Here is a 25,792-nt window from a genome sequence, read left to right as displayed (position 1 = left end):
TTCCTACATTGTGCTCCAAAGTGCATTTTATTTTATAGCTTTACTACTAATGGTTACTGGGTATAGACACCCAGTTTGACACGAGGTAAAAGTGCATATACATTAAATACCAGTGTGTGCTCTGGGCACTTTTCCTGATTTGGGCTGGGATCATTTTCTTCCTAGTAGCTGATACAGTGCCGTGATTTGGATTTTGAAGTAGAAGAATGCTGATAATACACTGATGGTTTGGTTGTTGTTAAGTCATGTTTATATTTGAAGAGATTCTTAGCAGTATATGTAGTTGATCATACTGAGGTACTAACACTTCTGGGCCCATCAGCGATGTCGGTACTCCTGTGGCGTGGCGGACCCAGGCTCCTTCCTCTCCCTCATTAGCTGAACCCGTTCTTGCCCCACATCGGTGCAGATGCAGAGTCGCTGTGTGGCTGTTGTTGGTTCCCACCTGGTTCCCAAACAGAGCTGCACGAGTCACAAAGATGCTGAAGGGAGTGGAGCATCTCCTGTCTGAGGAAAGGCTGAGGGAGCTGGGGCTCTTTAGCTTAAGGAGACTGAGGGGTGACCTCATTAATGTTCATAAATACATAAAGGGTGAGTGTCAGGAGGATGGAGCCAGGCTCTTCTCGGTGACAATCAATGATAGGACAAGGGGTCATGGGTGCAAACTGGAACACAGGAGGTTTCATTTAAATTTGAGAAGAAACTTCTTCACGGTGAGGGTGGCAGAGCCTGGCCCAGGCTGCCCAGGGGGGTTGTGGAGTCTCCTTCTCTGCAGACATTCCAACCCGCCTGGACACCTTCCTGTGTAACCTCATCTGGGTGTTCCTGCTCCATGGGGGGATTGCACTGCATGAGCTTTCCAGGTCCTTTCAACCCCTGACATTCTGTGACTCTGTGACTCGAGCGGCTCCCCCGGGTCCTTCCGCCCGCCCGCCTCCCGGGCCGCGCTCCAGGCCGGGCACACGTGGCTCCACGGGCCCGCGCGCGCCCAGCAACGACCGGGGCTGGGTGTGGTGTGTCCGCTGGCGGCCGCCGTAGCGCGGTGGGGGTGGCGCTGCCATGGCGGCCGGGCCGCCCGTGCTGCTGGGGCTGCGAGACGCTGCCATGGCGGGTCCGTGCCGAGGCGGCGGGCAGGGCCCCCCCTGGGCCACCAACAAGCTGGGCGGCTCCGCGGTACGGCCGGGGCTGGCGGGGGGAGGGTGGCGGGGCCCTCGGAGCCGCTCCAGCGGTGTGGTGCTGTTGTTCTTTCAGGACTGGGTGCCCGCCGTGCGGCCGGGCTGTCCCCGCTGCGGGGTGTGCGGGAGGGCGCTGGCGCACCTGGTGCAGGTGTACTGCCCGCTGGACGGGTCCCCCTTCCACCGCCTGGCCAACGTGTTCGCCTGCGCCTGGAAGGGCTGCTGGGGAGAACCCCACAGGTGAGCGCGGGGCGCGGGGGTCCTGGCGGGAACCGCGGCCGCTGCGCTGTGCCTCACTTGTCCCCGCTTCCCCACGGCTGTCACAGCTGGAAGGTGCTGCGCTCCCAGTGCTTGCAGGCACAACAACGGGAAACGCAAGATTGCGGCGTGAAACAGGTACAGCGGGCAAACTGCCTTCTTGGGCTCTGACCTTCGTTTTAGTGCGTGGGATTGCAGAAGTTTTAAAATAATGCAGTTGAGTTGGGTGAGATTGGCACTTGTAGATACTTGTGTAGGTAGCCACGGCCATTCTCAGGAAGCTGTGCTCGGTGCTGGTTCTGAGTCGTGTGGAGAAGTCATGGTCATGGAATGTTTGGCACCATGAGTACTACAAGTTATGTAAGAGAAGGTTAACTACGTGTTTGTGTTCTACGTCAGGCTTGTTTTAAAACAAAGATTGCAGTCCCACTGTGTGGTCAAAACCGATATTTAATTACTTGAGCTACCTAAACATTCTTTTTCAACTTTAAATGATTGTGCTATACTGTTTAGGTTTGGGTCTTTAAGATGTTTTACTTATTTTCTAACTTAAATAGTTTTTTTTTTTAATTTTATCATTGATTTCAATTAATCTGACTCAGTTACGGTTAGTAATCTTCTGGTATTTTTGCTTTGAAGAAAAAGTGCATCTTGGGTTAAGAAGACTGAAAGAGGAAGATGGCTATCAAAGTAGTGGTGACAGGCAGAAAGTACTTATTCAGCTGGTCTGTTTGCAGTATGCAATTTTAGTCTGTGGTAAATGAGCTTGTACTCTGACAAAATGATGGTATTATCATTATTGTTGTTGTTGTTATTTTCCTCCATATTCTGCCCATTGGGCTTACCTGTGGTGCAGTAACTGCTTCAGATAAATGTGCCCAAACAAGCTGTCAGTGGTCGTGCCAGCAGCTGGGGTACGGCAGCACCATGTACAGTGACCTTGCAAAAAGCCCATGAATTCTTGTTCTGTATCTCCAGTGCGAGATGCTTTTTGCCATAACTGTGCTGCTGTGAAAAATGAACATGGGTAAGATGGTAACGACCGCTGTAAAGAGAGTTGGTGAAACAACACTAAGCATTAGGTTAAGGTTTTTGTTTTCTTATCTGTTAGGAAACTGTATTTGAAGTGCATTGGGGTGGCAGATCCTCACAGTGTGCTTTTTCCTTTTTTTTTTCCCCCCCTTTCATTCTCAGAAACAAGAACCAAACTTTACTGCAAAGGATTGGTGTGATGAAGCAGATGACTGGGGAGTCTGTGATGGAGCAGAATCTCCTGCGTGCTCCTCCCTTCAGCTGCTGGGCTTGAATGAAGCTGTGAGCAGCTCCTCGTCCAGAGAGGTGGAGTGTGCATCCCAGTTCCAACAGCTTTGCTTGTCTGAAGCCATGGACACGTCAGGTTCCCTGCACACCCATCCTCCAGCCAGCGAGGCAATGGTAACAGAAACGTCTAGTCCAGCTCCTGTGTTCCAGCCCTTTTACATTAGTGTTGTGGATGAAGAAGACTACACTGGTTGCCTTGATACAGAGCATGCAGATCAGCTGTTGAAGGAGTATCAGCAGAGAGAGGGTGTTGATTTGCAACAGCTGATGTCAGAAAGGTGAGAACAGGTCTGGATTTCGTGCTGAAACTGAAGAGATTACGTAGTTTCCTGTATGCTGACTGGTCATCTAAATCTGACTCTCGCTAAATCTGAATGCTTTTTGTTTGTAACCGGCTCATTCAGGAGTCATTGATGTGTAGTACTTTGCTGGAAGAATATAATGATGCACCCAGTTCTGTCAAATTTTGAGTTATTCAGAGATGTATCTATTTCTGAGTGACTGAGTGGCTGGAATGTGCTTGCGCTCCAGATAGAGCAGTGGCCCATCAATCTCTGAAACCAAACCCGTGTGGTTTAACCAATATCTTATGCTAAAAGACGTACGAGTCGTCTTTTTTTTTTTTTTAGCTTCTTTGCAAAGCTAAAGGTTTTCTTGTATTCCAGTTGCATTTTTAAGAGTTTAGGTACTTAAGGATTTTGGCTTAGAGACTGGGATCATGGTAAGACTCCCAAGGATTTCATAAAGGTTTTCTGAAAAACAACTTTTGAGCGTAGTTACTGAAAATATTTTCAGTATGAATTTAGGTGATCATGGTCAGCACTTGTATCCAGACCATTTCTCTTTTGATTATATTAACATGTACAGTGACTTCTTCTGAATTGTGGACAACATTGAATTTTTTCATAACTAAAGCTACTGTCAATTGCAGAATCTGCAACCTTTCCTTTCAGTAGTGGTGGTCTTGTTGAGTTTTGTTGACCTTTATAGAATCAGAACTTTACACTTAATTCAACATTTTAAAAGACAACATTGTAATTCAAAAATTAGGAAAAGTTCTGAGAAGTTGCTAAAGGTAAGGGTTTTTTTTTTAAGGAACAAGCAGCTATTTGATGGATTTGAATCTCCTGTGCTAGTTTGAAACACGGTTACTAATTGTAAGCCACCAGAAACTGGAGAACTAGAAGCAAAATGTTCGCTTGCAACTTCTAACAGGAATTGCCTCTTAATTTAAGCTGTATAGTTTTTGTAGTGTACTTAGTATAAATCAATGCGAGTGTATAGTAACTATTGCTTTCTTAAAGCATGCCTGTCATACTGAAAACCTTACTGGAAATTTTGTTTCTTTTCTTGTTTTCTTATAGTTTTGCCAATGAGGGTGATAATGAAAAGTATGAGAAGAGTCAGGTCAAAAGCAGGGACCACACGTTCCATAAATTTATGAAAAGAATATCTGTGTGTCATGAACAGATTCTAAGGTATGTTGATCATCTGGTTGTAAAAGGGAGATACAAATCTCAGAGATTGCCAGTACATCAAAATAAACTGTTTCCTTGGAAATATATATATGTTTTTATTTCTTAATAAAAAATTTTACAGGAGGGCCCTTTCCATGCCTGTGTGGTCAGACTAGAGTCCCTGGTTGGGCTTTTTTATACAAAGTATAAGTAGATGAGAAGCAGAGCAGGATCAGAGACCCCAAATCTGGCTATGGGAGATTTTCTTCGACTTGAGACCTGATGAGAACAGACCCAGACTGTCTTTGAGCACGTACTGAAATCCAGGTGTAGTGGTTTGCACGAGACAGTTTTGAGGTGGAAATATAATACACAGCTGCATGCTGTTGTGTAACCTTGTTCTGATTGTTAATGTCTCAGTCCTTGAGATGTTACTGAAGTAAGAAATTACTCACTTCAAAGCCCAAGTTCTTCTGCCGCTTACTGTGATTGCCTCTTGGGACCCTGCAGTCTTCAGTTCTTGTAAATGTGTTGCTTTTTCTAGAACAAAAGCAGATTTAACCTCAGAGCAGCCACTTTCCCAAAAGAAGAGTTAATTCTGAATGAAAGTATAACAAAGAGTTCAGATCGTGAATTATTCATAGTACCAGATAATACACCTGGTGTTCGTGGATCATACAAAGTGTCAGTTTTTGACTGCTTTGTTCCAGAGCCCAGTGCAGCCCATCTGCTCAGGCTGTCTCAGCGTAGTGACAGGAACTTTGTTTATCAACTTTCCAGAACCAGGTCGGACTAATTGGTACTTTTTTGATGAGGAGGTAAAGTCTGAGGGGCCGGATACACAGAAGAAACATTAGAAACTTTCATTAGATCTCTATCAAAGTTTATACAGAAAATGTACTAATGCAGAGTGCAAGTAACATTTTCAGACAGCTTTTTTTCCACTGGATTTATCACTTTGCAGTATTATGCTCTTTGAATTTTCCATTCTTCTAAACTGTCATGTCTGATGATCCCGATGACTGTCACTAGTTACAAACTTTATGTAGCCCCCCCTTTCCCCTTCACGGGTATCACGAGTGTGCCTATTAAACCCCCATTTCTCCTGGGCTGCCAGGTCTCTGTTGAGCTTTCAGCACTGAATCCCGTGCTTGGCATTCAGTGGAAACCACCTTCGATCTTGTTTTTCTGGTCGTTGTGAAGCCATGATAACTCTTATAAATAAAACATGCGTTCTGTGGCATAACTACAGTGGGTTTGAGACCTGTTCTGTGTTGACTGTCTTTAACTGCCACTGGCTAGGAATCAGCTTTTCAGGAAAGTGTAGTTTGCTTTATTAATTGAGTCAGGTACGGCATATTTTGGAGTTCTCAATTCAAAGCATTTGTCTCCTTTAAATCCAGCTCTTTCCTGAAGTTTTTGAAGTGTTGAGCTTCCAAGTATTTCTCCTTCCTCATCTTTAGGCTTTGTTTAATGACTCGTCTGAAGCTTAGTCAAGGATTCTGGCTCATAACAATGTGTTCTATTGCAAGCAAGTTCAGAGGTTTCAGAGAATCCTAACCACTGTTACCAACATGTAAGTTTTCCTCTGAAATTTAAATACAAAACAGAAATAATTGCTTTTTTTTCTTTCTTTCTTCTCCTAGATACTCTTGGGGTGGCCAGCCTTTATTTATAACAAGTCCTCCAGCCAACATTAACAAAGGGGTTCCAGCCTGCGGTAACTGTGGAAGCAACAGGATATTTGAATTTCAACTCATGCCGGCACTGGTCACCATGCTCCAGAGCGACTCAGGTCTTGACCTTTGACTAAGCTGAATGAATACTAGAAATAGTCACCTTCTTGGTAATGTTTAGGGAACTGCCATTTGGATTGTTTCCTGGTAACCACGCACACTGATGTGCTTAACTGCAGCGATCATCTTGTAGAGAATCCACTCTGTTCCCATTATAGATTCACTAGGCAAAAGAGATAAGTCTGGTTTATGGAGACTCTATGGTTGCCATTTACTCACTAGTGAACTTTTAGGACAGCCACATAGATAATTCTGTGACCTTGGGAGTATTTTGTCTTTACTGCCTCTTAAATGAGGCTTTGGAAAATAATAAATATTGTCAGATAAGATTGCAGACACTTAAGAAACTCTTTGAAAATTCAGAGTTAGCTTGCTTTAACATCTTGAAAATTAGAAAGTGCTATGTACATAGGAGGCTGAACATGAAAAATACTTTCTGAATTGGTGAAGATTGAAGTATAGCAATAAGCAAGAGCTCCTGATTCTGGTTTTTTCATACCTTTACATACCTTTCTTTATTGCTTGGCTTTTAGGTCTCTCAGTGGAATTTGGAACTGCTATAGTTTACACTTGTGAGAGAAGCTGTTGGCCAACAGATCATCAAACCCCTCTTGAAGAATTTATTTTTGTACAAGAAGACCCAGATCAGAGACTATTTAAATAAATTGTATTTCTCTGCATAGATGGAAAGTCTGTTGGGTTTCTTTACTACGGGTGAAAGTGTGGAATTATGCAACAGAATTTTTCTCAGATGTGGTGACAAATGAAATTAATGGTGCTTATTTCCAAGAATAACTGACTGAAGTATACATTAGGATGCCTGCAAAGTGGTGACAGAGAGCTCACATACATTGAATACACGTGGAAATTTAAGTGTAGAGATTGGTGCATGATTCTAGTTAATCTTTACATTTGGGGAGGAAAGTGAAGGAGAAAGGTGTCTTACTGTAGTTAGTTACACTGTTGGATTCATCAGCCAACCAGGATGCAGGTTTTGCAGCAAAGAACTTAATGTAAGCTTGAGTTTTAAAAAACAGATCTGCTTTGTTTGGATCACAGATTGGAAATGATGGATAAGTTCCACCTGCATGGTTTAATGAGTTCAGACAGTCACTTTGCTGTGGTTGGGGAACAGGTGGAGGGTTTTCTTGGTGCTTTTGTTCTGGCAGATACAGAACGCTGGGGTGGGTGCAGCACCTGTCTTGTTACCCCAGTCTAGTACTCTCAGGCTAATGTGCTGCTTTCGTTAAAACAGTTTAAATTCTTCTGTGGACTTCCCTGTTGGTTTAGTCTAAATTGCAGTATTTTAATTGCCTTAATGGATGAGTAATTTAAGTAACTGTCCTTAAAGCTTTTTGCACAGTTTTAACGCTGCAGTATAAATTAATGCACAAAAATGTGCGTTAAAAAAAAAAAAGGAGGGGTGGAGGGAGCTAAAATGAGGGAACATGTTTGCAAAACTACTATTTTTAAGGAAGAATTGTAGTTCACTATGTCCTTTTCTAGAAGTGCATCAGTTTACTTAGGCTAACACGTGAAAAGCTCACGTTACACCTGGAAAGCTGCCCGTGCTCGCCACGGGTGCTGGGACCGCTCTTTCCCCAGCAGCCCCGAGCGCACAGGGTGTGGGCGCAGCCCCGGCTGCAGCAGATGGGCGAGGGCCGCCCCCGGGGCCGGGACCCACCGAGGCGGCCAGCGGGCCTGGGCGGGAGCGGGGCTCGAACCGTGGGCTCGTCCACCCCACACGCCCGAGCTCCTGCCCCGTTGCCGCCTTCCGGGGCGGTGGGCGGGAGAAGACCGAGGCCCTCCACTCCGGCAGGGGGCGCTGTGGGCGAGGCGGGCGGGCGGCCGCCGCTCTGGTCTCGCCCAGGCTCGCTGTCCGGAGTGCGGCCCGGCTGAGGAGAGGCCGCGCGGAGTCGTTCCCGCCGCCGCCGCTTCGTTCGCCGCCGTCATGTCCGCGCCGGTGTCGGGCCCCTTGCGCAGCGAGCTGGCGGAGGCCGTGGCCCAGGCGCGGCTCCTTGTGGTGGGAGCTGGCGGTATCGGCTGCGAGCTCCTCAAGGACCTGGTGCTCACCGGCTTCAGCAACATCGACGTGGTGCGGGCCGGGGCGGGGGCCGGGGCTGATGGGGGGCCGGCGGGCGGCGGCGCGGGGGAGCGGGACGGGGGGCCTGAGGGGGCCGGGGCGGTAGGGCCGCGGCGGCAGGAGCGCGGGGGCGCTGTGGCGGCGCGGCCCCTCCCGCCAGCCGCATTGTCTGCGTGTTTTCAAACTGCTCTGGCCCGCCAAAGCTGCCGGGCGAGGCAGCCGCGCCGCCCCCGCCGCCGGGACGAGCTCCGCCACAAAGGGGCCGCGGCCTGCAGGCACCAGCCGTCCCCCCGCCTCACAGCGGGGCTCCTGAGTCCGCGCTGCCCGAGCGAGCTCCGGGTGAGGGGGGGAGAACGGGCGGGCCTTCCCCCCGCAGCTCGGGCCGCCTTCCCCGCGGGTCCAGGCGTCGCTCGGCCGAGCGGCTGCGCCTCCAGGAGCCCCAGGTGAAATCTGGGACCAGCGCTATGCCAGGTCTGCTGCCCGGCGACTGCTCGTTAGTCTTAGCTTTGCCTGATGCCGCCTTTGCTAATCCGTGGATCGTGGTCCAGGGCTGGATTGCAGCGAAGAACAAAACACACGGGAGGTGAACTGTGTTTTTAGGCTCCGAGTTGTAAAACAGTCTCAGCGGTCCGGTCACGACAGCTCCCGCGGGCTGTTGCTTTCTCTTTTGCTTCCTGCTACTGATCTCTGGATGGGTATAGGAAAGGCAGAATTGATAGGGTGGTAATTAAAATGGGACAGAGAGAAATGCTATTAGCAAAACTCTGGTTATCTCGTTTCTAGCCCTTCATTAATTTCTTAGTTATGAAAAAATAAATTATTTTAAGAAATCGCGGGAGTACAAATGCAGCTAGAGCCCATGTCTGCTTCCTTGAATATGTTTTTACTTCTGTGTGCCTGGTCAGGAGTCAAGTCAGAGAGTTTTGTACGAGTTGTAAGAAGTATGTTTTTACAGTCAGGCTTGCTGAGCAGAGCATCTTAGAAACAGTTTTTATCTATCCCCATATCAGCTTGTAGAAGAGTACAGTTACTGGTTTGCCTTGTTATTCACGTCGTTTCATTAAATATACCTTGTTGAAAGACAATGCGGTTGTCCTCATGAATGAAGAACAAAATCAAGTTACTCGTAAACCAAATCAGAATTAAGAATATGTATATTATCTGGGAAGTTCTGAGACATTTTCCTCCAACTCACAAAAGTGGGAGCAGTGTAAAAGTTACTGTAATATGAGAACTGTGAAATTCTGATCATTCTTAGCCAGACTGAAGCTTCTCTTGATGTCCAATGGTCTCAAGTATTCTCTCTGGAGAAGAACTTCCTTTACTTCTTTTGGCCTTGGTAGTGCTGTTTTCTGTTGTAGCTTATGGCACTTGTCATCTCCAGGGAAGATACTAAAAGCTTTCTGGGTAGTGGAAGTTTTAGAAGTTTTGTGCACTTGATCGTTTTCACTTTAGGTTCTTGGGTTCTTTGCTGTGGACTAAGCACTTTCAGGGAGTGTCTTAGGAGGAAGGAAAGGAGGTAGAAGTGTATTTTCCTGCAAACCCCATTATCATGAAAAGATAGAAGACCATGGGCAGTTACTGGGATGTTATGGCCAATGAAGATTAACAGTGTCTGCTTTACAATACATTTCTGAAACATTCTGTATTTTCTGTTTGTTCTGTATCCACAGATGCTTTTATTTAGCGTTTCAATAAAACTCTTTAGCTATTACAGTTTTTAGTAGATTAAAATATAATCCTTAAATTAAACAGACATTTTGACTTTGAAGCTTGGATCTTGTATGCAAAGTATCTTCAATGAGAAATGCGTGGCACACGCTTTTAATTATTGAAGTTTGGTTAATAAAATTAAAAGCACATGAGAATGCTGTCAGTACATCATGTCTAAACTTTGCGCTGTGCAGTCGGAATGATAGTACTCTCCACCTAGCTGAAAGCGTTACTGTGTTGAGTTTGTCAGCATTACTGAGGAATTTGGGAGAAATATCTCTGAGGCTCCAAAAAGTTGTGTCCCTCCCATCCTAGACAGAAATGTTAGAGACAGGAGAGGACTTCTAAAAAGAGTTGTTGATCACAGAAGCTCTTTAATTAAAAGAAAAGTAGTGGCAGCAAAGGTAGGAATATATCTTCTGAATTGTTGAAAGTAGGATGTGCATGTATTGATAAATAGAAACGTTGCTGTTAGGACAATTACAGTCATGGCATCCTTTGAGGTTGTACATCACAACTGTTCTGTGGTACCTGGTTGTGTGAGTGGATGTTGGGGGTTTTTTTGTAAGTAGACTTAATATTCTAGTATATATCACATATCTGCACTTCTTCGTATTTTAACGTGCACTGAAGCAGTTAGTCCTGGTGACAAACAGCAAAACTTTTGCCCTGCAGTGCATGGATTGGATGACAGTGCAGCCCTCAGTGTCCTGATTCAGTTGCTCAAAGCCATGCTCAAATATAAGGCAGAAGTACTAATTAGTTTGCCAGGCAGCCTTACTTGGACCTTGGGGAAGCGTGGGACAGAGCAGCGTGGAGGGCGGTTAGTCCCGTGTAGAGCCAGACTGGATCTATCTTGACTGAGTTCTGCTCTGTGTCCTCTGGGTTTGTACACTGTGCTCCTGAGGAATTCTCACTGAAATCTTTATCCTGTGGCGAACAAGGCAAGCAGTTTGTGACTTGGTGTTAACTACTGTGCGGGCGTATCTCAAAATTCCTGGGTGTTTTTAGTAGGAACTCATGCTGTAGAAAGTTTGTTGTCATGTAGCCCTTAATTTTTGGTATAGGTTTCCATTGTCAGTAATTATATAAAATGTGTGGATTCCTGAAGATGATCAGGTGATTACTTGTGTCTCCACAGTTGCTGTAATGCAGATGTAACACCTACATGCAGATCTAAACAGAGAGCTGTAAAGTTTATGCATTTTGGTCAATCACTTTTGCTTCAAACTCTGTTGAAGACTTTGTCCCTTTTATTTCTGTAAAAGTGAAATGGCTGTCTCTTATGTGTTTTTAGATTGATTTGGATACTATCGATGTCAGCAATCTCAACAGGCAGTTTTTGTTTCAAAAGAAACATGTTGGAAGATCAAAATCACAGGTGAGAAAAAAGTGAAAGCTCAGGTCTGTCTTACTCAGTATTATTTTATGGACCATGTTAGAAACACGTCACAGTTTTGTTTGTGCCGTGAAGAGGTAAGTGTTGCTTGGTTGGCCATGGCTCTCCACAACATATCATAATAAAAGAATTTAAATCTCTTAAGGTAGTCAACTTACTCAATACTCAACTGGTTTTGAGTCTACCTCCAGAAGGAAGGAATAAATAATTAGTGATTTGTTTTTGTTTTCTTTATTTCTAGGTTGCCAAGGAAAGCGTGTTACAGTTTTGTCCGGAAGCTAATATTATAGCTTACCATGATAGCATCATGAAGTATGTTTGTTTTTAAGCTCTATCTACCTTTTTGGTTTGCAAGTACTGTGTTATTTCAGTGCTACAGGGGTGTGCTTTAAGGTATTTTACCAAGCTACTGCAGTAAGAAGAAACAGCTGTAAATATGACACTACCACACACCTGAGTGGGAGTGTGGATTTTGCATGAGTTTTCTGAAGTTCTGGCAGTAAGCTGTAGTCATTTACTTGTGTCTATTTTTCATCCTCTTAGCAACATTTAGTATATAAGGTTCTACACTGTAAGGATGCCCTGGTGTCTTGAGCAATAATGAGATTAAAATAAGTGTGACTGTTGAGTCTATGATTATAAGAATTATGTCCTTTGTGTGTGTGTAGTTAACTGAGTATCATTTTTATATGCCCCAAACTGTTTAAATTTAGTCTTTGTGGTCCATAACCAATGAGTACAAGATTATGTAGATTTTCATTAGCTGTTTCCCATATTTTAACTTTTATTTGTCCGGTTTCTTAAAAATTGATATTCTGTAATGTTAAGATTTGATCTCCGATGTTGCTATAGTCACTGAAACACTGACTCACTGCATCCTTCTCCTGAAACTGTGAAACTGTTAATCCTATTTGCTCTTTATTGTCTCTTTGCCGCCTTTTTCTTTAAACCTGAAAAATGCAATGTAAAGATACTAAAGTGGCAACATTTTAAAATCCTGTGTCTTGGCTCCTTAGGGTAGGGAGCCACAATCCAAACCAATTGGGCTCTCACAGTATAGGGAATTACCAACAGTCTGTTGAGTTACGGTAGTTGCAGAGTGCGTGTCTTAGCCTCAGCTGATCGTTTTTAGGGTCAGTTACCAGAACTCAGCCAATTTACTCATTAGGTCAGAGAAGTATAATCACTTTTTTGTTGTCTCCCTGTTTCATGGGTCAAATTAGTACTAATTGCAGTTGCTTCCTTCCAACAGCATAAAATTCATTATTTCCCCCAGCTTTAAAATGGGCAGAAGACAAATGGTGCAGTTAAAGGCTACCAGTCAATTTATAATATGTGTAATTTATCACCCAAAGATCAATCCACCTTTTTTATGTGTATAGTTTCTGTTGTGGCATAATCACCCCCAACTTCAATATGCCGTTTTGAGTATTGTTTTTCTTTTCCATAGCCCTGACTATAACGTAGAGTTCTTCCGCCAGTTCACATTGGTTATGAATGCTCTGGATAATAGAGGTGAAGTTTCCACTATGATTTTTATATTGGAGATGAAATACTGTTACTTGTTCATAGAAACATAACTTTAATGTGTTCTTTAATGTGTATTTCTGCCGTCTCAGTTAAATAACAAGTATCCTCTTATCCCATCTGTAGTTTGACTCATGCTTGTGTGCTTCACTAGAAACTTGAAAGGGTAGTTAGTGCTTTTACATGTTTTTTGAAAGTAAGCATGAGCTGCTGTGTTGCTGCTTTATGAGAACTGATGAGTATTTTGTGTATATATGTAACTTTATTTAGTTGAGTTTGCTATATTTAATAGTGTTGATATATTTTATGTTAATTGGAAAATTGACTTTGTGAAAAAGTCGTAGTCCTCTGTAATGAAGTAAGGCAGATTAAGGATAAATGCATAGGAGGCTAGTTTAAATTTGGAGATGTGAAACTATTTTTTTCTAATTATTCACATTTTTCTTTAAAACCTTGATTTGCAGCTGCCCGTAACCACGTGAACAGGATGTGTCTGGCTGCTGATGTTCCTCTTATAGAGAGTGGGACTGCAGGCTACCTTGGACAAGTAACAGTTATTAAAAAGGTTAGATTGTGTATTACTCTTGGCGCTTTAAGTTTAAATCATTGGCTATTTTAGACAACAGGGAGTTGGGTGTTTTGAGATACAGTTACAGTTCATCTGGTAAAAGCATATACTATGAGTAGCCTTCACAGTGTGACAAGTAAATATTTCACTTTTCCCTAGGGAGTGACAGAATGTTATGAATGTCATCCTAAACCAACTCAGAAGACTTTTCCAGGCTGCACAATCCGAAATACGCCATCGGAACCTATCCATTGCATTGTTTGGGCTAAGTATTTGTTCAAGTAAGTGATTTTTTTAAAAAAGAAAATGGATACTATGGTCACTCTTCTTGTTTCTAAACCTACAGACAGAGAAATAACGTGGACACACGCTCTGGATGGGTCTTTTGGTTTGCTTTGTTTTTTTTGTGTGTGATTCGGGTTTTTTTGTTTGTTTGATGTTGGTTTTGGTTTTTGTTGTTGTTTGTTTTTAATGAATGTGGATTATAGCTAAAACCTCCAGTTACTTGGCCTGGTTTTGGAATGTTTTGTTGTTTGGGGTTTTTTTTCTTTTAATATAAAGATAGAAGGTTGGTTGGTTAGTACTTACATCTTGCTCTAATCTCACAGAAAATCTGGCAGAGTAGTTTGGCATACCAGTGTAGGTTGAGGGTATTTTAATCTCCACCTTTGTGTGAAGTTAACACATTTTTCAGTTAAAGGCATGTTTTAACAGATGTGAAGTTTGCTAGCATCTTGGAGGATTATAAGCAATGCATTCAGTACTGGAATATAAATACAAGGCTAGGTGAACTATTGAGTTATAAAGAACTGTTTTGCCAAATTCATTTTTGTATTGGACATTTTGTGTTGTCAGTGTTAAATCCACGTGTGATGAATCCCGACAATTTTGAAAGCAGTGTATGAAATGGCACTCTGGTAGCAAGAATTCTAAAGTGGATGTATATCTGTTAGCAAATATTTCAAGTCTTTAACCAGATATGATGAAATTCTAGTGTTGTGTTGCTGTTCTTGATTATTATATAGCCAGTTGTTTGGAGAAGAAGATGCCGATCAAGAAGTGTCTCCTGACAGAGCTGATCCTGAAGCTGCCTGTGAGTGTGACATTAACTGGGAGCTTACCTTGTTACTGAAATGTTCTATTTCAGAAATTATGATTTGTTTCTGTACATTTCTTAAGGTTAGAGAGTTCAGCTACATTTTCTTTTAAGAGGATTCCATTTGCCTTACCCTCGGACAACAAGAGTCTGGGATGTGTTAACAGTAGTTTCCCTTACAGACCTTCATGTACACTGCATAATTTAGTTCCCTCATACTGCCACTTATTAGATATTTGAAACAATTTCAGTGTTTTTCAGTTAATTGGATGTGTAGTGCGTACCAGTGGGTTTTGCATGGAGAATGAGCAAAAAATACTCTTCAAAATTACAACAGTTTAATAGTTTCACCTGTCAGAGCTGTGGCCCTTGTGGACAGCCTAAAACATTATTAAAATTATTACTTCAGCTGTTGTGAAAACTTTTTAATACACTGTAACATGGGTCACTGACATTCACTAATTGTTCTCAGATATTCTGGGTAGAACAGCTGTGAGGAACACAGTCAATACACTCACGAACATATTTCCAATTCACACATCCAGGTGTAAAATACCTGATTTAGATGAATAGACGTGGATCTGTTTGGAGACTCCTGTTCCCTCTGCAGCAGTCTTCCCAATGTGCACAGAAACTTGAAGCGAAAAGGGAGCAAATTAAATACAACTGATCTTCACAGGCTGACCTTTTATCCCCTATATATCTGGATTTGATGGAGTGCTTCTTTCCCTGCAGCTGGGAGGCTTGTCTTTTGAACTGAGGACTGGCTGTTATTTGCAGTCATTCTGCATTTTCCACTCCTAGCTGAGGGTTTGTGTTTAAACTCATCTAGCCTGAAACACTTAATTCTTAATCTGCATAGGAAATATGCCCATTTTGAGTGATGCTTTTGTAAATGTTAAGTATTTTTCTGTAAGAACGGTAACTCTAGTTACTGCAAAAGTGAATAAGCATCTTTGCTGCATCTTTTGCATCCTTTGATAAATGAATGGACTTGGGAGGAGGGAGCTTAGAGGATCCTGCGACTCTTCAGATTCTCTGAACGTCGGTGATCACCTGACAGGTTGTTCCTATAGGAAGTACAGAATGAAATAGCAGAGTCTTAAAAAGAGTGGTGTTATAAACTCACTTAAACAGTGGCTGCTGGGTTACTTGGAAGGTAGCAGACACAATGCCACTGACTTAAACAAAGATACCAGGGCAATTATAAGAAGGCCTGAGCTGTTGCCTCATGTCTGTAGTGAGCAAACAGTCCATAGCGATAGTGCTTTCTAGAATCAGTGGTTGAATGATGTATCAGGGAAGAGTCACTGCAAGGCAAGTTGTGCCTTGCATGGCTCTGTGGGTCCTCTGAAGGAACCAGCAAACTGTGGACAAGCACATCTGGTTTACACTGTTTTGAGTCCGGGGGGGACATGCAAAATCTTTTTGAGGAATCTGAAGGATCTAAGCAGACATGGGGAGAAAAAAGGATTAAGATCCTGCAGAAGATAAACTACTTAAATGATAGAGATAAATGGTGACAAGCGAAGTGTCTCATATTGGGCATGGGACCAGTGCTGTTCAGCATACATGGTTAAGCAAAGTCACTCAATAATAAAGATGAGAACTAACTGCAGAAAACAGTAGAAAGCTTCACAATACAGAATGACTAGGCAATGAGACATTGGGTAGATTTGGTGCAGATGTATATGAAATTATGCGAATGGTGCGTTGGTGAAAGGGAAGAAACATAGTGATGGTCTCTGAACTGATTTTTCTCCGTCAAGATGTTAATAGATAATTTTATGAAAACATCAACTTGCTGCTTATTAGAAATCACAATAGCAATTCCTGGATGTAACTGGGAAAGCAACAGAAAATTAATAGCATTGGTGTGTGTGGAATTTTTTGGATAACAATAACCAGAGGTAGGAAGCTGGTTAATTTTTTGGTATGTGTTGAATTTCTAACCTGACTCTTCAGCCAGGAAAAGAGACTACTAAAAGGAATGGTTAGAGATTTTTCTGAAATCACAACATTATGTGGAGAAAATTAATAGGAAATAATTGTTCACTGTATCTGACAACAAAGGAATTGGGTGACATCAAGTTAAATTAGTGAGTTGGAGTTGCAGAAGCAAACAGGATTAGTTGCACTGTGCCTAATTCTGTTTTTCCTGGGCACATTAAAGCTTCTTTATGGTCCCTGCATAATTTTGGTTATTTACTCTTGCGGAAATACTAGGATGTGATTTTTCCTTTTTTTTTTGAATTAAAATATTGGTTAACACTTTGTTAATAGGGGAGCCAGCAGAAGCAGAAGCCAGAGCACGAGCATCCAATGAAGATGGTGAGATTAAACGTGTTTCAACTAAGGAGTGGGCTAAATCAACTGGATACGATCCAGTTAAACTTTTTACTAAGGTATTTTACTTACCCCTGATAAATATCTTTATTTGAAGTGCATGAGGTGCTTTAAAATCAAAACCCGGTTTGGACACTCAGTGCTAGCCATCAATTAAGCAATTGTGTTACAACTTCCACCAGTTTTGCTGTAGTGTTGTTTTTTTGCAAAACTTGCTTGGTTTGTGTCCGTACAGATGGCTTCAGCAGCTTGTCCATACTGTACAGAAAAAACTTCATTTGAATTATTTTCAATATGAAAAGGTAAACATGAATTCTGCAGGAGTTTCACTTGGCGTAATCAGAACCAGTCTGAGGACCTGAAAGCTATCCGTCATCTTCGGTTTAGGAGTTTTTCTTCTAAGGAGTTGCTGAAAGTGGATAAAAAAACAAATGTAATGCAATGTAGTGTTGATAGGTAGTAATAACTTTGGCAATTCATAGGCATGTAGGTAAGAATATCTCTGAGTATACAAAGAGCTGTAGTGATGGATTTAGCTGGCTCATGAACCCACTGTTTAGACTGTTGTTTCTTCATTTTTACTTTACTCCCCCACATTAATCAGCTGTGTCTGTTTTATGCAATAAATGTTAGAGAATGGGTAATAACTTTTTCCATTGTTTTTTTCCTGTGGGGTTCGATTTTTTTATTTATGTGGTTGAAAATATTTTCAAGGAGATAAACAACCTTGTGAATCTAATGCTGATTTTTCAGTTTCATAGCAGATGTAAAATTAAAGTATGTCTTTTTTTACCTCTTTCATTTTAATGTTTTTGGTGTTTGTGTTGCCTTTTTTTTTTTTCTTTAATTTAATGTTTCCTAGCTTTTCAAAGATGACATTAGATACCTGCTGACAATGGATAAGCTGTGGAGGAAAAGAAAGCCTCCAGTGCCACTGGACTGGGCTGAGGTACAAAACCAAGGTAACTGTCCATCCTCTCACTGTGTGTTTGTTAGTCACACCTCCTGTTTGTTAATGCATCTCTGTGATACGAACATTTTCTCACCATCTCAGCTGAGTACTGTTAACGACCATATTAATTCTTTGTGATTCCTGAAGATTTTATATTTTTCTCTATATAGATAACATTTTTTCTAAAACCATTTTGAAATTGTTATAGATACCGAGTATTGGCTGTAGAAAATGAATTTTTCACAAGATTGTATGTCAGTTTATTCTAGGAGACCTTGCCATAAGCACTGATATCTTTATCTCTGAATACTGTGTTTTGCTGAAAATTTACGTTTGCTGTGATTTGTGCATGTCTGGGTGATCAGTGTAAGTGTAGTTGCAGTTTTCAATGTAGATTTGTTGTAAAATGTTGGGGCTACTGTAGTTCAAGGTTATCGTTCTTCAATTTAGAAAATATTTAATATTACTGAAATGTGAATATTCTTAGCTCTTTGAGAGAACTTCCATGGGATTTACAAGTATTCTTGATCTTATTTTGTTGGTTTTGTTTTTGTTTTCCTAAAGAGAAAAACATATCTGACCAACAAAATGAATCATCCGCAGTCTTGAAGGATCAGCAGGTTCTCGATGTCAAGAGCTATGCACACTTATTTTCAAAGAGTGTTGAAACCCTGAGACTTCACCTGGCTGAGAAAGGGGATGGAGCAGAGCTTATATGGGATAAGGTTGGTTTGCCAAATACATAAGAACAGTTATACTCTTCATATGTAGTACAAATGTTAATTGCTTTTATTCCAAAATAGAACAAAAAAATCTGGCACTTCACTGAAAGCATTTTTCATATGCAAACAAACATATACTTGAAAGCCTCTGTATTTTGTAGCTCACTGAGTGTAAGGATTAACGATTGTAATGTAAAATAACTTAATTCACCAACTTGAAAAAACACAAATTCAGAAGTATTTGTCGTATTTTGATTTTTGAAAACATTTTAATAATGCAACTTCATTTTTTCCTTTTTAGCTTTCTATAAAACATGCTGTTATACAGTGCTTTGTAGCTAGAGTTCTACTGGGTTGTACATGGTAATTAGCTCTGACAATAGGGATGAGATTTATTACGAGTTTTACTGTAAAAAAACAAGAGCTTTTAACACGAGAGTCAGTGTAATCCTCCTGTGGTCAGCTGTCACCTGGCATGAGAAAAAAAGAGTAGTTTGTAGATATGGAAGGGACAAAACAGTAAAGAGTATTACAACAGATAGTAAAAATACTTCTGGAACATCAGTTTTTGAAACTGAGCATAAAACATTGCAAGATGTAGGATTTAGATGTTATTTTGAACATACAAGGCATTTTATCAACACTAATACACTGATTCACTACTGAAATACTGAGTACAGTTTCTAAACGCGTATTTAATTACTGTTCTGTTTAAACATACCATCTGAAAGAGGAAGTATGTTGACTTTGAAATGGAATATTGTACAAACTTTTTAAAAAAAACTTTCTGTTTTCAAGGTTTTAGGAACCATGTGTTGCAAACTTTTTCCATTGAGTAACCTGATTCTTAAATATTTGTGTGTGTTAACTTCCTATCAGGATGACCCTTCTGCAATGGATTTTGTCACTTCTGCTGCGAACCTCAGGATGCATGTTTTCAGTATGAATATGAAGAGCAGATTTGATATCAAGTGTAAGGATAAAATATAACATTGTTTTATTTAAATAATAATCTAAACCGCTCATTTTAATTTCTTGTTAAAAATCTGCATATTCCTGCTTATTTTACAGCAATGGCAGGAAATATTATCCCAGCTATAGCTACTACTAATGCTGTAATAGCTGGTCTGATAGTGCTGGAGGGTTTGAAGATTTTATCAGGAAAAATAGATCAGTGTAGAACGGTAAGTGGAAATAAGATACTTCTGCTTTCTTATTATTTATCAGTTGTTTAAAAGTGACTTTGATTATTGTATAGTTTTGCTGTTTCTCATGTGTTGTTGCTTCAGTAGATTCTGAACGTACTGAGAACTCTGAGCCACAATGAAAAGAGAAGCAGAAGTCTCAAGAATCATTAAATCCCCCCAATTTAGTAAAAGTTGGCTAGGAGAGAGAACCAGATTGACATCACTTGAAACGGGGTTGTTTCACATTAGCAGGCTGTGTGGCCATGGCTGGTCAGTCAGCACAGGTGTTGTGTCGGACTGGCTGTGTGTAGTAGGCGCTTTCTCCTGTTCAGCAGATATGTCAAAGCGGATTAGGGACCACGACACCCTGTGAGACTTAAAAGAATAAATCTTTAGGAAAGCAGCTTTTCTGAGTGTTGTTATGTACAGAATAACTTGTTTTATTCCTGTCTGTTCTCAAGATTTTTCTGAACAAGCAGCCAAATCCCAGAAAGAAGCTATTGGTTCCTTGTGCTTTGGATCCACCAAATCCTAACTGTTATGTCTGTGCAAGTAAGCCAGAAGTGACTGTGAAACTTAATGTACACAAAGTTACTGTGTTAACACTCCAGGATAAGGTAAATCTTGAATATTAGCTACAGCTTTCAGTTTTATTCTAATACTGGAATTATTTTACAGTTAGGTTTTTGTTCAGTATGTTTTGACTGAACATCAGCTGTTTATATTTGCTCTAAGTTTTGCATTTTTCTCAGCTACAAGAGGGTCTAGATTAGCCAATATGCTTCTTCCTTATGTGTGCTTGTTTATCTTGTGAAAGAATGTTTGTATTTTGTATTTTTGCAGTTTTGAAGCCTATATATATCTAACAGCAAAAAACTAAATTTGTATTTTGGTTTAATAGTTCCGTGGCAACATTACAGTTCCGTAATCACAACGGATTTGTAATTCAGTCATTTTATAAAGGACTCTAGAATTATTTCCAGTGTGTCTGAACCTGTAGGTTTCAGACAGCAAAAATATAATTATTTTGTTCGTGGAAGTAAAATCAAACAAAAAAACAAAACCAGAAAGTATAGGCTTTCAGCAGATGCCTGAAAGTGGGCCAGGATAAGAAAACCAACCTAATTCAAGGTTCTTTCTTTTGTAAGTGTTTTAAAGTCAGCTATTGATTAAATAATCATATTCATCTTTTCAGATAGTGAAAGAAAAATTTGCTATGGTAGCACCAGATGTACAAATAGATGATGGAAAAGGAACTATTCTTATCTCTTCAGAAGAAGGAGAAACAGAAGGTATGCATACTGAAGCTTTTTAGATAAGAGTAGATAAAAACCAGGAAGAAACCAAGATATACAGAATGGAAGTACAGCAAATGTTCTAGTGTTCATCCTGTAGACTTGTATTTGAAGAGAACTGGATTTGCAAGTATCTCAGTGTCTCGAGAATAGCTAGCGGTATTGTCTTTGAGCCTGCATGTCCGGTTCTGCTTTCCTGTGTAAAGTACTTTTCACCTGGAGTGTCAGGATTCCTTTCAAGAATAGGTATTCAGCTATAAAAGTGCACCAGTTAGTTTCCTCTGTTTGCAAGTCCTGTTCATTTTCTTGTTCTTAGATTGTCGTCTTTTTATGATGCTTGTAGGCACTATTGTACTACAAATATTATATCCAAAATATTCCTAAATATAATAATAGTGAAGTGTTTGAACATGATGCATGAGGGATAAATAAGTCAACCATAAGTAGTTTTAACTCCTGACGGGCTTAAATGTCAGCTTTTACTTGAAATATAGCCAATAAATGTTAATCTTAGGTTTCTACATAAAATTTCTGGAGTACTCATTTAATCATATTTATTGAGGTATAAAGGATCTTTATATAAATAGCTGTATACACTGCAGTTTTTCACTATTTTTGTAGCAAATAACCACAGAAAATTATCAGACTTTGGAATTCGAAATGGCACTCGACTACAAGCAGATGATTTCCTCCAGGACTATACACTGTTAATCAATGTGCTTCACAGGTAAGGATTCTGAAATAATGATTTGTGTGTGTATATATGTACGTATATAGATAACAGTTCCACAGGAAATTTCCAACTCAGAATTTTAAATTAATGAGTAAAGCTCAAAGCTCCTGTATCAAGAATAGCGTGGTCAGCAGGCCAAGGGCAGTGATCCTTCCCCTGTGCTCTGCATTGGGGAGGCCACACCTGGAGTGTTGTGTTCAGTTCTGGGCCCCTCAGCTCAGGAAAGACATTGAAGTGCTGGAGCGGGTCCAGAGAAGAGCAACAAGACTGGTGAGGGGACTTGAGCACAAGCCCTATGGGGAGAGGCTGAGGGAGCTGGGCTTGTTTAGTCTGGAGAAGAGGAGGCTTAGAGGTGAGCTCAGCACTCTCTATAACTACCTGAAGGGCAGTTCTAGCCAGGTGGGGATTGGTCTCTTCTCCCAGGCAGTCAGCAATAGGACAAGGGGGCATGGGCTTAAACTCTACCAGGGGAAATTTAGGCTGGATATTAGAAAGTAATTCTTTACAGAGAGAGTGGTCAGGCATTGGAATGGCTGCCCAGGGAGGTGCTGGACTCACTGTCCCTGGAGGTTTTTAAACTGAGATTGGACATGGCACTTAGTGCCATGATCTAGTAAACGGACTGGAGTTGGACCAAGGCTTGGACTCGATGATCTCTGAGGTCTTTTCCAACCCAGTCGATTCTGTGATTCTGTGATTAAGCTGTGGAAAGAAAATACAGGGGTAAAAGAGGAATTGTTATTTTTTAGGAATGTATACAGTTTAGCTTTTTTGTTTGTGGTGTTTGGTTTTTAACAACAGTAGCTGGAGAAAGTTTATATGAATAATTTGTCATGACACAACATAAAAATACAGTGCAAAACCCAGTTTACTCCAGGGCCAGCCAACAAGCGAGAAACTGCCATTTAAAAACCAAAACAAAGTTTTAAAAAGGCAAAACCACCCCAGCCTTCTGGGTTTGTAGGTTGCCTGTTTGCCTACCTGTATTCAGATACAGCAATGCAAATAGAAGTGACTTTGAAATAATTGGTGTGTATATTTAACCCTAGATAAGTAATATACATATTATATACAGTAAATTAACACCCTGCACTTTCAATGAGAACAGGAATGTGACATTGAGGAAGAAAGGTAAGCTCAGGTAATGATTCTTCTAATTCTGAAGCATTGTAAGTCATGGCGCTGGGCCGAACAGTGTTCATGAATAGACAAAGCATAAATCATAAAGGAGGACTGAACTGATTTTCCTCTTTTTTTAATATGCTTTTCTCATTTTGTCACAGTTGCGGGGTGCTCCAGTACTTGAATGACATACTTTCTTCGTGAAAAGCACAGGGGTTTTTTATTTTCACTGGGTTGTTCAAAAGCATATGTATTTTTCTGCAGTGAAGACCTAGAAAAAGATGTAGAATTTGAAGTTGTTGGTGACACCCCTGAAAAAGTTGGCCCTAAACCATCAGAACCAACATCCAAGAACATTACCAATGGTAGTGATGATGGAGTACAACCCTCAACATCAACAGGTAAATAACAGTAATTGATATTAAACAAAACAAAATAGTCTTTCAGTAGTGCAGTCCAATTAAAGTAAATTGTAAAACTGGAGACAGTTAACTTTCCAACATGAAATAAAGGCATTTAAGTTGCCCCATGTATAAATATTGAAGAGAAAAATGCACATTTACAATTTTTACAAAATGCACTCTTAAGATTGTTACAAATGTTTACAGTAAAGATACAGAAATGATTTATTTAACTCACAAGGGCTTTGTGAGGTATCAGCTTAAGTGCATCATTTGCAGAGTGATTTAAATAAAGTTAGACCTATTCTATCTGATGGTCGCACTATTGCTTAACAAAAAAAGAATCAACCGAATTTGTTACTTTTCCCCTACAGACTAAAAATTGCTTTGTGGATGCCCTTGCTCATGTTTCATTTTGTTAATTTAAGAAGACATCTTTATTATCTGTGTATAAAATAATTATTGTTCACCTGTCAAGCAGAGCACAAGAAGAAGATAGTATTTGCTATCCATCACCTTCCTGATACAGAGTGTTTCTTTGAATACACTCAAAAGAGTTCAATGAATATGGGATGCTTAAGCACTGAAGGCTGATGTGCTGTAAACCTCATACTGTTCTATAGGGATAGTGCATCAATCTGCATACTTGTTGTGACAGATAAGTTAGATCTCTGTAGTTCTGTCTTACACTTTTGGATTATGTTCCTCTGCCTGTCAGTCATATTTAAGATAACGTGCACAGATACGCAGTCACTTCCACTTGCCTCCTGTTTTAGGGGAGACGGAATGTTAAGAGTGTTGCTAAAATTGATTTCAAATTCTATTTTAAAACCTAGCATAGAATTAGTTTTTACAGTGAATTTGTACTTCAAAACAAACAAAATCTACCTCATGTCTTAAAAGTTGACACTTGCTTCTATTTTCCCTTCTTTATACTATCTGTTGTTATCCTTCAGCTCTTCTCACCCTTCTGCTGCTCCCTCTGCGTGTTCTCTCGCAGGGCCTGGCTCTAGGGGAGTGCTGCTAACTAACGCCTTTCCTGTATTTTGGGGAGTTAATGCAATATTTTCCATAACTCTAGTGAAGAGGGGATAACCGTATGAAAAGCCTATTTTGTACCAATTCCAGAGAAATTCAAAATGCTCTTGCAGTTGAATGACAAAGATTATGGATAAAGAATGCCCCAACATGTATTTTTTTGTATTAGAGACATTCTTATTTTTATGTATGAAACTTAGTTTGAGAGTAGGCATCTGTTTGAATTTAAAACCCATATATTTTGCAGCTCCAGATCAAGACGATCTATTGATTATTGATTCTGAAGATGAAGGTACTTCAAGCAATGTTGATGATGATATGGAAAACAAAAACCGCAAGAGAAAACTAGAAGATAAAGAGTGCATTAGTACAAAGAGAGCGCGTACCGAGCAGACTGAAGAGCAAGATGAAATTATAGCATTAGACTGAACATGGAAATGCCCCTTGACAAAGTGATTCAGATAATGTGATGCAGTAACAGCATATGATGTTGGGATGTGAAAAATGTCCAGAACTAGACTAATTTTAAGGCCTCTGTTCCAAGTGAATACCAAACCACTGGCTTAAACAATTGGTTTCTGTTTCTTTTGATGATAAAGCTCTCATGTCAATGGACTCTTTCAGGTGTTTTTCCATGTTAATTCCGTATATTAAATGTAGTAGAAACATAGTTTATAAATACTTACAGATAAGTATTTGCTTAAAACGGTCATGAAAAAAGCATGTTATTTTTGTGTAAATACCTTTCGGGTATAATTTGATAGTACATGAAAATCTTACTCTCATTTAGTGAAGGGTCACAATCTGGTGCCCAGATTTTAGGTAACAGCATTTTTCTTTTTTGCTTGAAGAAAAAATATTTTTAGCCTAGTCCTGAACATTTTTCACACCCTGAACAAGTAAAGAAGAAAATTCAATAAGCAAATTAGTGCCATGTTTTACCAGTGTTCTTAAACTTCAGCTGGCACTATGTACATTACTGTAAAACTGTTAATTTACTCAAGTTTTTCAGCTCGTACTGCCTGATATGTCAATGTAAGAAGCAAATTTTTGTGTATTGTTACAGTTTCAGGTTATTTATATTTGATGTTTTGTAAACTCAGATACTACTATACTGTACATCTGATGGACCAAATAAATGACATCTGAAATACTTGCTATATTTGCTTGCACAGTCCAAGTTTATGCTGACTTAAGGATTTTACAATGTATAGCCTTCAAAAATTACTGTATTATTTTCATTTTTCTAAACATAACCTAGTAGTACAGAACTTAAGCTTCACTTGTTTGAGGTGAAAGGGGAATTTTTTTAATAAAACTTTTTGTGAATGTTTTTCTTGGACAATCAGTCATTGGCCTCTTCAGTTGGAGTGTTTGCCCCACTGCACACGTGCTCTCACCGCCTCATGCCTTCAGAAAGAAGCAAGCACTGGTCTTTTATACGTTAATTTGTGCATAGGATGAAAGTGCAATGTCTAGAATCAGTATCTTAAAGCCTATTGCATTCACTTAACTATTTTGGTAGCTCTAAAAATGATCCGTGTTGATTCGTGGAACACATTAATCAGCCATTTCTGTCACTGTAATGAAATTACTTCCAGTTT

The 25,792-nt window shown here is 40.5% G+C and overlaps 2 protein-coding genes across 2 annotated transcripts; both read left to right on the top strand.

Annotated features, from left to right (window-relative positions):
* Positions 1-1,010: 1,010 nt before the first annotated feature.
* On the top strand, positions 1,011-6,688 carry PDCD2L (programmed cell death 2 like). The gene is made up of 7 exons (XM_065028457.1): positions 1,011-1,173; positions 1,252-1,415; positions 1,502-1,571; positions 2,628-3,031; positions 4,118-4,231; positions 5,857-6,005; positions 6,540-6,688. Exons 1-7 carry the CDS (start codon positions 1,060-1,062, stop codon positions 6,668-6,670), a joined length of 1,146 nt encoding a protein of 381 aa, XP_064884529.1. The 5' UTR covers positions 1,011-1,059; the 3' UTR covers positions 6,671-6,688.
* A 1,162-nt stretch (positions 6,689-7,850) lies between these two features.
* On the top strand, positions 7,851-25,521 carry UBA2 (ubiquitin like modifier activating enzyme 2). Its single transcript, XM_065028445.1, has 17 exons — positions 7,851-8,101; positions 11,100-11,183; positions 11,443-11,513; positions 12,652-12,716; positions 13,193-13,293; positions 13,456-13,577; positions 14,322-14,389; positions 16,676-16,797; positions 17,601-17,700; positions 18,255-18,415; positions 19,292-19,385; positions 19,484-19,596; positions 20,061-20,216; positions 20,795-20,891; positions 21,516-21,621; positions 23,014-23,150; positions 24,436-25,521. Exons 1-17 carry the CDS (start codon positions 7,958-7,960, stop codon positions 24,615-24,617), a joined length of 1,923 nt encoding a protein of 640 aa, XP_064884517.1. The 5' UTR covers positions 7,851-7,957; the 3' UTR covers positions 24,618-25,521.
* The last annotated feature ends 271 nt before the right edge of the window (positions 25,522-25,792 follow it).

The sequence above is a fragment of the Columba livia genome, chromosome 13 (assembly GCF_036013475.1).
Source record: "Columba livia isolate bColLiv1 breed racing homer chromosome 13, bColLiv1.pat.W.v2, whole genome shotgun sequence".
Classification (NCBI taxonomy): domain Eukaryota; kingdom Metazoa; phylum Chordata; class Aves; order Columbiformes; family Columbidae; genus Columba; species Columba livia.
Note: the sequence above shows the minus strand (reverse complement) of the source record. Positions and strands in the feature narration are given on the sequence as shown.